The sequence below is a fragment of the Oncorhynchus masou genome, chromosome 9 (genome assembly GCF_036934945.1).
Source record: "Oncorhynchus masou masou isolate Uvic2021 chromosome 9, UVic_Omas_1.1, whole genome shotgun sequence".
Taxonomy (NCBI): domain Eukaryota; kingdom Metazoa; phylum Chordata; class Actinopteri; order Salmoniformes; family Salmonidae; genus Oncorhynchus; species Oncorhynchus masou.
Genome location: NC_088220.1, coordinates 29,996,380 through 30,010,878, shown reverse-complemented (window position 1 = coordinate 30,010,878; position 14,499 = coordinate 29,996,380). Strand labels below are relative to the sequence as shown.

The 14,499-nt window shown below is 46.0% G+C and overlaps 1 protein-coding gene across 2 annotated transcripts in view; it reads left to right on the top strand.

The window, feature by feature from the left end:
- LOC135545820 (ensconsin-like) overlaps positions 1-14,499 on the top strand; it is a 50,093-nt gene that overhangs the window by 15,080 nt on the left and 20,514 nt on the right. For both annotated transcript variants that reach the window (XM_064973729.1, XM_064973731.1), the window contains exons 2-9: positions 1,207-1,386; positions 1,937-2,017; positions 2,377-2,540; positions 4,765-4,873; positions 6,134-6,214; positions 7,349-7,456; positions 11,286-11,396; positions 11,910-12,008. In XM_064973729.1, coding sequence (XP_064829801.1) covers positions 1,207-1,386; positions 1,937-2,017; positions 2,377-2,540; positions 4,765-4,873; positions 6,134-6,214; positions 7,349-7,456; positions 11,286-11,396; positions 11,910-12,008 — 933 coding nt within the window. The remainder of the gene's footprint in view (positions 1-1,206; positions 1,387-1,936; positions 2,018-2,376; positions 2,541-4,764; positions 4,874-6,133; positions 6,215-7,348; positions 7,457-11,285; positions 11,397-11,909; positions 12,009-14,499) is intronic.

Sequence of the window (14,499 nt, the reverse complement as noted above, 5' to 3'; positions counted from 1 at the left end):
AGTCCGTCCGTTTGGGAGTGGAAGAGTGAACTTACAGATCCATTGTCTGTTGTTTTGAGGTTTCTCTTCTCCAGTCAGAACCACACTGATATGGGCTAATGTAAAGAGCTGTAGCATAGTCCTCTTCTGTAGTCCACTTCCTGATTTGGAGTTTCCACTCACTCATAACCTGCCTTTGGTTTTATTGTGTTCATATCCGGATGAGTTTTCTCCCGCAGATTCTCGCCCTCTGTATATGAGCTTTCCTGTACTATGCACTCCCACTCAACAAACAGCATGGCAGATAGCAGTGAACACAGAGCACCATCAGGGTCTTGTAAAGAGGGCCATTGTCACCACTCCCCATTGGATAATACTTTAGTGTTGCCATACTGTCTCATGTTAGGGATAAGCAGAGGTGCTGTGGGGAGTAGGGTTCATGGTTCCCTTCTGTTGCACTAAAGTTGTTTGTATGTGACATAAAGGCATTTAGACAGGACATGTTTTTTGTTGATGTTGTTATGATGGCTTGAAGTAGCATGATGGCTACTTTAGTATCCCATACACTCACGGGGCTTTGCTAGCCTATAGCACTGAACTGCAGAGACAATGTTGCTGTTTTAATGCTAATTTAAGCAAATTCTGCACATTTTGCCATCGGGAAGAGAATATTTGAATTATTTTTTTAAATTCTAGTTTCCTGTAATTCTACACATTTGTCATGTGGCTGAGAGCGAATTCCGTATTTAAACAAAGTAACTGCAATTATACACATTTTACCATGGCTTATGCCTTGTTCATATGTTATCTGAGGGACTCAAACATTATAACAAAGTCAATGGCGGGCCTATGCCATGACATTGTTTTAAATTTCAGGTTCTTCCTGGGATGTTTGTATAGAAAAGCCCAGCACTGTTAGTGTCATGACCAAAGCGCATCTGACCCAGTGTGTCACAGAGCCCTGTGTACAGCTGCCTGGCTGACCATTGACGAGGGGGTGGCTAGAGGCTGACTAGATGGATTGTTCTGTAGTGTTAAATCATCTGGATCTCTCTAGAACATGCATTCCTATGGAGGATAAACAAGGCACAGTGTAAACTGCTTGCTCAGCAGCTCCTTATTCCAAAATCATTTTCATTTCATTAGATGTCTTTTTTTAAATGTATTTTTATTGATCATGCTAGACTGTGTGTGTATCTCTCTCTCTCTCTCTCTGTGTGCTTACAGCTGCAGCTGCGCAGGCACAGGCAGAGGAGCGGCGCAGCCTAGCAGGGAACAGCCCAGGGCCTGCAGTAGCAGCAGCTAACACGCCATCCGCAGTTGTAGCAGCAGCTAACACGCCATCCCCAGTAGTAGCAGCAGCTAACACGCCATCCCCAGCAGTAGCAGCAAAGTCTCCCCGACCAGGTAACAAAACAGCCCCTGCCTTCTGCATCTGTATAAACCCAAACTGTCACACACACATGTACGAATATAGAGTACACACACATGTATATATTATGCATAGGCATACATACCACCAGAATGAGTCCTAATGTCACTCTAAGCCTCTGCCGTATTTCAAGGAGGCCTAGCTAATGTTATGTTTTTATCATGCGCTAACATGATCTTAACCTCAGTAGTAATAAATTAGGCCTACCTGCTATAATTCATTGCAGAGTAGCCTAATCAGTCCCTCTGTGATTCCACGATCACTGTTTTTCTGCAAAATCAATAATTCACTGGAAATGAGGGCTTGGAAATTTGACCGATCTTCGCACTATTTCCACGTAACAGTTACAGTAATACGACTCAAGGTAGGCACATGATGGACACATCTGCCTGTCAGGTGATTCACTCAGTGACACTGCAGCTCATTATAATCCCCCAACGATGCTCCACCCATGTTCACACTTTCTCCACCGCGTGTGAAGGTGAGTATGTTCCCACTTACCTGTGTGTCTGTGTGTGCATGCAGTCATTGATGGTGCTGCACTAAGGATAGACGAGCGTCTTCGAGTGGCGAAAGAGAGACGAGAGGAGGCCGATAGGCAGCAAGGTAAGAGCTCAGTCTGAATGGTGGTTCAGAATCCAACAGAACATTCTCGTAGAGGTCGCAGGATACCTGTACCCCATCCTCTTTAATGGGTCCAGTCTTGGACCCTGACCGTTTCAGCCCTAATCAAATCATTGGATTAGCAACATACACAAGTACATACATTGCAAGTCCTCAGAGGCATTTCCTGTTAAGACAGGAAATGCCTTTAGAGTGTAAAGGGACCTTACTGGGAGATTTAATCAGGTGACCTCTGGGCTGGTCACAAAGTAAACGAACCAATGTGTTTTCCCTCGGTTTTTTCATCACACCCTTTCACACCAACACACACTTGCACCCTCACAACCCCGCCCCATCTTTAGCTACAAAGGAAACTCAGATCCTGGAGCGGGAGCGTAAGGCCAAGCTGCAGGTGGAGCGTCAGATGGAGGAGCGCCAGAAGAAGCTGGACGAGCAGCGCAGGAAGGAGGAGCAGAGACGCTCAGCCGTGGAGGGGAAGAGGAAGCTAAAACAGGAGGAGGAGAAGGTACAGGCCCCTGGGGTCATCCTCAACACCAGGGCACACTACAGATACAGCTGGTATTATTGGGATATATTCTAGTTAACTGGTGTGTGCAGTGCTGGGCATGGAACCTTTTTGTCCACCAGCTACTGTGGCAGGTAGATGAGAAAAATAATTTATTTCTGCTACAATTACTGCTGCATTTATTTTGGTGATGAATGTTCTCATAATTTACTTAATTCTTATTATTTGCTAATGGGAGTGAAATGCTTGCACTGTGGGTCCCAGACCACCTGCCAACGTGGCTGGAATAGACATCTTACCCGCCGATGTCAACACCGACCCGTATTTGGCATGTGTTAATTTTAGCCCCTGAGATGCAGTGGTTTGGGAATGATACAAATGTGTCTGGACCAGGCTATGCAGATGTACAAGTAAGCAAGAAGAATGTATTTAAATTGGTACTGGTGAACTTAACTCATCACGAGGTGGTTATGCTCACTGCTCAGGTCTGTGGTATTTTGTGGTGTAGCCTAATTGGCAGAGTTAATGCTATGTCTCGGTTAGAGCATGGGTGAAGAACTTCAGGGAAGTCTGCATACTTTGGTACGTGTTATGAATGAAACCGTATCCTGTTTTAGCTTCTTTTCATGGGCGTCTGCTGCAGGAAGCTCAGTCACTCAGAGTTCTTATTCCAGACACTTTATTAGTAGCCTGCTGCTTTTCACCACTACAGCAACGGCCCCAGAACAATTTAGTGATGGTCGTGACATCTGAAAGATTTCAGAATTTACAAGATATTTTAGGGATATGTGTTTTTATTTCAAACAGAACAGACTATTTGGCTTGATCTCTCATATGACGTTATCTGACATCTTGTTTGTCTCTCAAAATGATCTCCCTCACTTACCTCCCCTCACACCACTATGGTCATATTATAGAGAACTGTTAGTGTCAGCTAGTCAGGCAGAAAATGGCATTTCACCTTGAGTTACTGACTCAAATCATTCTGGGACATATGTTCATGTTGTTATTTTTGTCCCATTATCTGTTTGACCTTGTTTATTTTGGTTTGGGAGACCAAGATTATTTCTGAATGACTTTGCATTCTACCAATGTGCCCATCTCTCTCCATATCTCTCAATCTCCCCCTCTCTCTCTTTCTCCTCTCCATCCCCCCCCCTCTCTTATATCTCTCGCTCGCTATCCCCCCTCTCTTGCTATCCCCGACTTTCTCTCTCGCTCCCCTATCTCTCTCTTTCGCCCTCTCGCTCCCCCATCTCTCTCTTTCGCCCTCTCGCTCCCCCATCTCTCTCTTTCGCCCTCTCGCTCCCCCATCTCTCTCTTTCGCTCTCTCGCTCCCCCATCTCTCTCTTTCGCTCTCTCGCTCCCCCTCTCTCGCCTTTCCCTCTCTCCCCCCTCTCTCTTTCGCCCTCTCGCTCCCCCATCTCTCTCTTTTTCGCTCCCCCATCCCTCTTTCGCTCTCTCCCCCATCTCTCTCTTTTTCGCATCTCTCTCTCTTTCGCTCTCTCGCCCCCATCTCTCTCTTTCGCCCTCTCGCTCCCCCCATCTCTCTCTTTCGCCCTCTCGCTCCCCCATCTCTCTCTTTCGCCCTCTCGCTCCCCCATCTCTCTCTTTCGCCCTCTCGCTCCCCCATCTCTCTCTTTCGCTCTCTCGCTCCCCCATCTCTCTCTTTCGCTCTCTCGCTCCCCCATCTCTCTCTTTCGCTCTCTCGCTCCCCCATCTCTCTCTTTCGCCCTCTCGCTCCCCCATCTCTCTCTTTCGCCCTCTCGCTCCCCCTTCTCTCTCTTTTTCCCCCATCTCTCTCTTTCGCCCTCTCGCTCCCCCATCTCTCTCTTTCGCCCTCTCGCTCCCCCCATCTCTCTCTTTCGCTCTCTCGCTCCCCATCTCTCTCTTTCGCCCTCTCGCTCCCCCATCTCTCTCTTTCGCCCTCTCGCTCCCCCATCTCTCTCTTTCGCCCTCTCGCTCCCCCATCTCTCTCTTTCGCCCTCTCGCTCCCCCATCTCTCTCTTTCGCCTCTCGCTCCCCATCTCTCTCTTTCGCTCTCTCGCTCCCCCCATCTCTCTCTTTTCTCTCTCCCCCATCTCTCTCTTTCTCTCTCGCTCCCCCATCTCTCTCTTTCGCCCTCTCGCTCCCCCATCTCTCTCTTTCGCCCTCTCGCTCCCCCATCTCTCTCTTTCGCTCTCTCGCTCCCCCATCTCTCTCTCTCTGTGTGTTCGTGCTGCAGGAGCACTATGAGGCGGTGATGCGACGGACCCTGGAGCGCAGCCAGAGAGTGGAGCAGAAGCAGAAGAGGTGGTCCTGGGGGGGGCTTTCAGAGTCAGACAACCGACCTGGTAAGGAACCCTCCATCATACCATTCCCACTGCTTTCTATACCATCTAGATACGACTACAACGTGTATAGGACTCCACCTGTGTGTAAGAAGTTTCTGTTTCTGCTTGTCTGACAGCGGGACGCTGAATGACACAAGTTGGTTAAACTTGCTGATGCATCTTCACATTGACTGGCTCGTTATTGGTTCTCTGTCAGCTGGAGTTATGTTGATTGGCTCTGTTTCTCAATGTTTTCTGTTTTTAGTCTTGACTGCCTTTAGTTAATGAAGCGTACTATTAATGTGCAGTGACACAGCTGGCTCACTCTATCACAAAAAAAGTTTAGTTTTTATTTCAGTCAAGGCATTTATTGTATATCTAGGGGCAGTTTCCCAGGAATAGATTACACCTAGTTCTGGATTTAAAAACATGATAGAAGATAGTCTCCATTTGAAAGTGCTTTTCAGTCCAATTGTGCTTAATCTGTGTCAGGGAATACAACCCATACTGTATAAAACCAATGTATTTATTAGTATAGGTCCAAAATATGTACGTTATCAGTCTTTATTTGACATTTCTGTGGTCCGATCCCATAGAGCCTCATCCAAGTCTTATGAGCCTGTTTCCCAGTAGTGTTGTGGGCTCTGATGGTCAGAGAGGTGAATCTGTTGATGTTTGTCAGCCAGCCCTGTTCCTCTTCCACTCTGTCCATGTGGGGATCTGTTGATGTTTGTCAGGGGTCCATGTGGGGGGGGGGGGGGGTGTTGGGCTCTGATGGTCAGAGAGGTGAATCTGTTGATGTTTGTCAGCCAGCCCTGTTCCTCTTCCACTCTGTCCATGTGGGGAGGGGGGGGGGGGGGGTGTTGTGGGCTCTGATGGTCAGAGAGGTGAATCTGTTGATGTTTGTCAGCCAGCCCTGTTCCTCTGTCCAGGGGGTGTTGTGGGCTCATGGTCTGTCCATGTCAGGGGATGTGGGGGGGTGTTGTGGGCTCTGATGGTCAGAGAGGTGAATCTGTTGATGTTTGTCAGCCAGCCCTGTTCCTCTTCCACTCTGTCCATGTGGGGAGGGGGGGTGTTGTGGGCTCTGGTCCATGTTTGTCAGGGACTCTGTCCATGTGGGGAGGGGGGGGGTGTTGTGATGGCTCTGATGGTCAGAGAGGTGAATCTGTTGATGTTTGTCAGCCAGCCCTGTTCCTCTTCCACTCTGTCCATGTGGGGGGGTGGGGGGGGGGGTGTTGTGTCTTCTTCCCTCTCCCTGCTGAGACCCTTTCTCACCCACAGGAGACCCTGACGCAGGCGCCTCCTCTCCAGTAGCTATAGTTATCTCCCCCGCGTCTCCAGAAAAGCCCCCCAGGACACAAGGTGCTGGTTGATACCTGTACTATACCTACAGTACAGTAGCATGGACTGGCACTGTTATGTTAACCACTAGCCCTTTTCTTAGTCACTCACTGCCTCACTAATATCTTCCTGTTCTCCCAGGGATGGTTTAATGTTGCTTGTATGCACAGATCTAGTATCAGCTTACCCTCCCCCAATCCTAAAATGAACCGTCAGGAGTGAAAATGCAAGGCTGACCTTAGATCAACATGTAAGGGAACTTCACTGTTGCTTCTGTCCCACATGCCTTGGGCTCGCTGAATGGAAACGCAGCCTGTGGGCGTCCTCACCTTCTTTCACTCTCACTCACGCTTTACCACTTCCAGGTCAGCTGTCACATGGAGGCACTGAGCTCTCTGAGCAGCACTACTGTTGACTGTTTCACGCATGTGCCAACTAATGTCCACGTTCTCTTGACTGTTCACCTGTGGTGTCTATTCAGTTGATATTTTCTGGATTTTCAATTCTTTCCACTAACTGCTGTGCCTGGCTAAGAATTGGAATGGCTTTGGTCTGGCCCTTGATGTTCATGTATGCCTCACTTTTATATCCATGGCTGATCAAAAACTCATGCTCTCTTGTCTCTCTGCAGCAGACACATAGGCTGCATTTAAACAGGCAGCCCAATTCTGATATTTTTTCTACTAATTGGTCTTTTGACCGATCACATCAGATCTTTTTCAGAGCTGTTCTGATTGGTCAAAAGGCCAATTAGTGAAGAAAAAACCCTGAATTGCGCTGTGTGTAAACGTAGCCATAGTAAGCAATATGTTTTGGAACATCAGATTACAGTATCTAATCACAATACATCTAGAATCGTGAAAGTCACAGTACAATTCTGCACCAAACTATCGTGAAAATTATCGTACTGTGAGGTCCCTGGCAATTCCCATCCCTATTGATCAATGTTTGGTTTAAACATTGCCCCGCTAGTGCAGTATACCATAGACATGAGACTAAATGAGTGTTGAATATTAGCTGCCGGCAGGGCATTCGGACACTGCAAGAACCCTGCCCCTATCTCCCTCTTTCCTCTCCCCCATGCCCAGTCTCCAAGTGGTCCTCCTGTATAACTCCCTCATCCCTTCCTGTCTGTCTGTCCCTGCCTCCCCTTAGCTGACAAGCGCTCTACCTCCACCATGAACCTGAAACAGCCGGCCGATTCTGGCATCAACAAGCGCCTGTCCTCCTCCTCTGCCACCCTCATCAAATCACCTGACAAAAGTAAGTCCCTGCCCACCTTCATGCCCAGCCACTGTCACAGTTGTCGTCAACCTTGTTGACCCTCTTCTTCCTATGTCCAGGAACTGAGTGACAAGCCGATCAGAGGAGCATTAAGAGACTGGTAAACAAATGCTGTGGCTCGCTGTCTCTGATCTCAACCAATGACAAACCCAGCATGAACTTGTGATTCCATTGCATCCATTTAGTGCTCCCTTCCACTTTCTAGTGCAATTTGTGACACAGGGAAGTGTCTCAGAATCATAAGGAGGGGTGCCAAAGGATCAGTAATCTGTTTATGATCTACCTTCTCTCTCCTCTCTTCTTCAGTAGTCATTGTACTGTACCTTCCTTTCTTATCCTAATGCAGTTCATCCTGATTTGATTCACAAGGAATTGCACTGTTTCTGTCCTTTGAGAAGACTCATCATTCTGGTTCCAATCTAGGCTTGGGCAGTATAGCATATATACCATATACTGGGGTATTTTGAAATACCCGTGGTATGATTTTCAATACTGTCTCTATTTATTATTTTAATGTATTTTATTTATTTTTATTCACAAATCAATTGAGTCAGTTACATGGTATACTTGTTTACAAGGAGCACGTGGAGCCAGCTGACGTTTCCTAACTTGACGCCCACTGTTGAGTAGCACAAGAGGTGATCATGTTGCGCTTCAAATTCAATCCTATTGTTTTCCCGCTAAATATCTTAAATTATAGTTATAACTCTCAAAGTGCCAAATAATTTTCTCCAGTTCAGGGCTCCAGCTTTGCATTTGGTTTGCTAACTTGCTAGGTATAGGTGGCTCGCTTGCAAAGTCAAACTTTTGGGATACAGCAGGGACAATCAATCCCATCCTCGATCAATTGTGAGTAGCCTTTTGACAGTTTATATTTGAGCTGGGTGGTCTTTCCTAGCATTTACTTTGTTCTTTTGCGCTTGTTAGCATTTAGCTACCGTCCGCAATGGCAATTTGTTCTAATCAATATAAACAGTACCAGTCAAAAGTGTGGACACCTACTCATTCAAGGTTTTTCTTTATTTTTACTATTTTCTACATTGTAGAATAATAGTGAAGACATCAACTGAAATAATACATATGGAATCATGTACAGTTGAAGTCAGAAGTTTACATACACCTTAGCGAAATACATGTAAACTCAGTTTTTCACAATTCCTGACATTTAATCCTAGTAAAAATGTCCAGTCTTAGCACAGTTAGGATCACCACTTTATTTTAAGAATGTGAAATGTCAGAATAATAGTAGAGTGATTTATTTCAGCTTTTATTTCTTTCATCACATTCCCAGTGGGTCAGAATTTTACATACACTCAATTAGTACTTGGTAGCATTGCCTTAAAATTGTTTAACTTGGGTCAAATGTTTCAGGTAGCCATCCACAAGCTTCCCACAATAAGCTGGGTGAATTTTGGCCAATTTCTCCTGACAGAGCTGGTATAACTGAGTCAGGGTTGTAAGGCCTCCTTGCTTGCACACGCTTTTTCAGTTCTGCCCACAAATGTTCTATAGGATTGAGGTCAGGGTTATATGATGGCCACTCCAATACCTTGACTTTGTTGTCCTTAAGCCATTTTGCCACAACTTTGTAAGTATGCTTGGGGTCATTGTCCATTTGGAAGACCCATTTGCCACCAAGCTTTAACTGATGTCTTGAGATGTTGCTTCAATATATCCACAATTTTCTCCCTCATCTATTTTGTGAAGTGCACCAGTCCCTCCTGCAGCAAAGCACCCCACAACATGATGCCTCCACCCCGTGCTTCACAGTTGGGATGGTGTTCTTCAGCTTGCAAGCTTCCCTTCTTTTCCTCCAAACATAACGATGGCCATTATGGCCAAACAGTTCTATTTTTGTTTCATCAGACCAGAGGACATTTCTCCAAAAAGTATTATCTTTGTCCCCATGTGCAGTTGCAAACCGTAGTCTGGCTTTTTTTATGGAGGTTTTGGAGCAGTGGCTTCTTCCTTGCTGAGCGGCCTTTCAGGTTATGTCGATATCATTTTACATCATTTACATTTAAGTCATTTAGCAGACGCTCTTATCCAGAGCGACTTACAAATTGGTGAATTCACCTTCTGACATCCAGTGGAACAGCCACTTTACAATAGTGCATCTAAATCATTAAGGGGGGGGGTGGTGAGAAGGATTACTTATCTTATCCTAGGTATTCCTTGAAGAGGTGGGGTTTCAGGTGTCTCCGGAAGGTGGTGATTGACTCCGCTGTCCTGGCGTTGAGGGAGTTTGTTCCACCATTGGGGGCCAGAGAGCGAACAGTTTTGACTGGGCTGAGCGGGAACTGTACTTCCTCAATGGTAGGGAGGCGAGCAGGCCAGAGGTGGATGAACGCAGTGCCCTTGCTTGGGTGTAGGGCCTGATCAGAGCCTGGAGGTACTGCGGTGCCGTTCCCCTCACAGCTCCGTAGGCAAGCACCATGGTCTTGTAGCGGATGCGAGCTTCAACTGGAAGCCAGTGGAGAGAGCGGAGGAGCGGGGTGACGTGAGAGAACTTGGGAAGGTTGAACACCAGACGGGCTGCGGCGTTCTGGATGAGTTGTAGGGGTTTAATGGCACAGGCAGGGAGCCCAGCCAACAGCGAGTTGCAGTAATCCAGACGGGAGATGACAAGTGCCTGGATTAGGACCTGCGCCGCTTCCTGTGTGAGGCAGGGTCGTACTCTGCGGATGTTGTAGAGCATGAACCTACAGGAACGGGCCACCGCCATGATGTTGGTTGAGAACGACAGGGTGTTGTCCAGGATCACGCCAAGGTTCTTAGCGCTCTGGGAGGAGGACACAATGGAGTTGTCAACCGTGATGGCGAGATCATGGAACGGGCAGTCCTTCCCCGGGAGGAAGAGCAGCTCCGTCTTGCCGAGGTTCAGCTTGAGGTGGTGATCCGTCATCCACACTGATATGTCTGCCAGACATGCAGAGATGCGATTCGCCACCTGGTCATCAGAAGGGGGAAAGGAGAAGATTAATTGTGTGTCGTCTGCATAGCAATGATAGGAGAGACCATGTGAGGTTATGACAGAGCCAAGTGACTTGGTGTAAAGATATTGAACTCGTTTTACTGTGGATATAGATACTTTTGTATCTGTTTCCTCCAGCATCTTCACAAGGTCCTTTGCTGCTGTTCCGGGATTGATTTTCACTTTTCGCACCAAAGTACATTCATCTCTAGGAGACAGAACGTGTCTCTTTCCTGAGCGGTATGACAGTTGCGTGGTCCCTTGGTGTTTATACTTGCGTACTATTGTTTGTACAGATGAACGTGGTACCTTCAGGCGTTTGGAAATTGCCCCCAAGGATGAACCAGACTTGTGGAGGTCTTGGCTGATTTCTTTTGATTTTCCCATGATGTCAAGCAAAGAGGCACTGACTTTGAAGGTGGACCTTGAAATACATCCACAGATACATCTCCAATTGACTCAAATGATGTCAATTAGCCTATCAGAAGCTTCTAAATTTATGACATTGTTTTCTGGAATTTTCCAAGCTGTTTAAAGGCACAGTCAACTTAGTGTATGTAAACTTCTGACCCACTGGAATTGTGATACAGTAAGTTATAATTGAAATAATCTGTCTGTAAACAGTTGTTGGCAAAATTACTTGTCATGCACAAAGTAGATGTCCTAAACGACTTGCCAAAACTATAGTTTGTTAACAAGACATTTGTGGAATGGTTGAAAAACAAGTTTTAATGACTCCAACCTAAGTGTATATAAACTTCTGACTTCAACTCTAAAGAGAGCTGTGTCACAGCTTCACCGTTTCACCGTGGGTGTCTCCTCGTTGTCTCTCAGGTGCTCGTGTGAGGAGTTTGTCACTGAACCGGTTGCCTAGAAACAACAAAGTCGACCTAGACACTCAGCCCACTAAGGAAGGCAGAAAAAAGCTTCAGGTGGAACAGACAGGTGCATATTAAGCCCCCCCAGTACACCACTATCCTCACCCAACTCAGCCATCCTCTTCATGCTCCACACTCCATTTGATAGGTCTGAGCAACCATTGCCTGATGTGGCTCTGAAGCTTTTGACAACACCCTCATTCTGCACAGGAAACAAGCACCTATAGAGATGAACACAATTGATCTGGAGAGTACCACGTGTCTAGACATGTTTTGCTTGTTAGAGAAACAAATGTTTTCTTTAAGACTGAATAGTTGGCAGATGCAGGCTAACGTCACGGTGGTGCTAGACATCATGTATCCCTCTATCGAGAGAAAGCAAGTAATCAGATTATGATCATAGTGTCATTTAGCCACACAGTCCACTAAACATAGAATTCAAGGCATATTGATTTGTACTGTAATGAGAGAACAAAATTACTCTTAATGAAAACCATGTGTTTCGAGAGGCCCTTTCAGGGGAAATTGCTCCTGCCCCCTCTGTCCTTGATAGGCTGTAACCCCACTCTCCTGTCTGTAGGCCCCTCCCTGAAGAAGAGAAGCTCCTCCCTGACACGAGCTGGGGGGGGCAGAACGCCGACCCCCTCCAAGCTCGATAAGGGGACGTCAGACGACCAAGGTGGCTAGCATGAACCAAGTTTATTTTCTTTTCTTGTCCTTGTCTGCATTACTCGGGCCTCCTCCTTTTGTAATAACAAGCACGCATCTCCAACATTTGTCTGCTCATTCTCTTCACTCTTATTCAGCTCCTAGTACTGATTTGTATGCGCAAGCTAGGGAGGTTTAGGCAGTTCAGGCTACTGTTGGTGCAGTGCTTGTAAAATGCAGCAAGCTAGTGATTTAAAACTTCCAAACCGGCCTTCATCCCTTTCCTCCACTCTTTCCTCCTCTCTCTATAGGTGTGCTCTTTTCCAGCCAACACTACACCCTCGACTGCCCCGAACTCCTGCGCCTTTGTCTGTCCCTGGTTTTTACCAGGGGTTCTCTCTGGTGCCTCGTGTCACTAACACACCCTGCTCTTTCTCTTACAGATCTCTCCTGTATTGTTGCTCTCCTGTGTGTTTAACGCCCAGCTAATCTTGTCTTAACCTCTCCCCTCCACCCTTCTTACCCCCCCCCTCTCCTTCTCTCTCATTCCTTTGAGCTGCTAAGCACCAGGAATGGCTCCTAACTAACACAATGTTTTGTTTGTTGGTCATGTTGTGTTTGTTGTTTTGCCTGCAGATGACGTTTGTAAGCATTGGATTTGACACATGGTCTCGTGCACCGCGCTGTCTCTCGGTGCCATCCCACTGTAGCTCCTAGGGTTTAGAGAGCACTGACATGGCCTCTGTCTGTGTTAACCATATCCCACTGCATCCAACATACTGTATGTCAATGTGTTAACCATGTCCCACTGTATCCAACATACTGTATGTCTGTGTTAACCATGTCCCACTGTATCCAACATACTGTATGTCTGTGTTAACCATGTCCCACTGTATCCAACATACTGTATGTCTGTGTTAACCATGTCCCACTGTCTGTTACTGTATATCTGTGTTAACCATGTCCCACTGTATGTCTGTTACTGTATATCAATGTGTTAACCATGTCCCACTGTATCCAACATACTACTCTTGTAGTAGTTGTTCAAAGTGACTATTTAGAGTATTCTCATTTACAGGGTAAATAGTTTCTCAGTGATATGAGACGCCATGAACTGTTTAAACATCCTTTAGCCTTTTTTGTTTATCAACTCAAACTTTGAATCTCCCATACTGAGAGGAATCCCACAACGAGCCATCCATGTCTGTCCTTAACCTGGATCCTTTCACTAACCAGACAGGGAAAACTCTCCCATCCCCAACCGTTCCTAACCACGTTCCCTGGCCGACCCTGACCTCCAATCAGTCTGGAGCTTCACAGCTGGATCTGAAGAAGTTTAAGGGTCTGGCTCCATGCTTTAAGAGGCTGGCCCACTCTACGTCTAACATGAGTGTCTGCAACAGATGTCCCCTCTCTGTCAGGGAGCCTGAAGGAGGCCTCAACGCAAATCCCTTTATCCAAAGTGCCAAACAGGAATATAGAGCAACGGCCGATTTACTTTAACGTTTCTGTTGTTTATTGACCTTTGTTACTGGGATACTGGTCTTCCATAGGAACCAAGGGGGAACTGTCATCCTTCATTTCGTGAGATCAAGAGCTCTTGGTTTCTACTGTCAGACTCCAGGTCTCCTGCTAATATGTACACCACTGTGTATTCACATACAGTGCATTCTGGAACTATTCAGACCCCTTGACTTATTCCATATTTTGTTAAGTTACAACTTTATTCAAAAATTGATTGGAGCAAAAATAGAATGTTTGTTTCCTTCTGTTTCTACTTTTTAAAATTGTATTTATCACAAGTGCAATATTTAGGTGTGTGTGTGTGGGGTCACATGCGTTCTATTATAAAGGCTGTCATGACTAACTACAATATTAGTGTATTGTTTTTTTTCTCAAGATTTGAGTGTCATTTGCAGTCAAGTCTAGGGAAAAAATAACATTGGATTGCTTTCTTTAATTATTTTTTTTAGCTGTGACTTAGGTTCACATTAACCACTTTTATTTTACACAAAGAGACTGCTCATGTAGATCATATTCTTTATTGATTAGTTAGTTAAAGCCTGCATTTCCCCCTAGCAGGGATTTTTTTTGAATGTTTCGGTGCCAAAAAAAAAGTGTCACCTTTTTGGGCCCTCACCAGTTTTCTTGAGTCTTGGTGGTTCCAAACTACTTCAATTTAAGAATTCTGGAGGCCACTGTGGTCTTGGGTCAATGTTGTTGAAATTTTTTAGTACCCTTCCCCAGATCTGTGTCACGACACAATCCTGTCTCAGAGCTATACGGACAATTCCTTCAATCTCATGTCTTGGTTTTTGCTCTGACATGAACTGTCAACTGTGGGACCTTAGATAGGTGTATGTGCCTTTCCAAATCATGTCCAATCAATTGAATTTATCAATTGAATTTACCACAAGTGGACTCCAAGTTGCAGAAACATCGCAAGGATGATCAATGGAAACAGGATGCACCTGAGCTCATTTGAGTCTCATAGCAAAGGGTCTGAATACTTATGTTAAGTT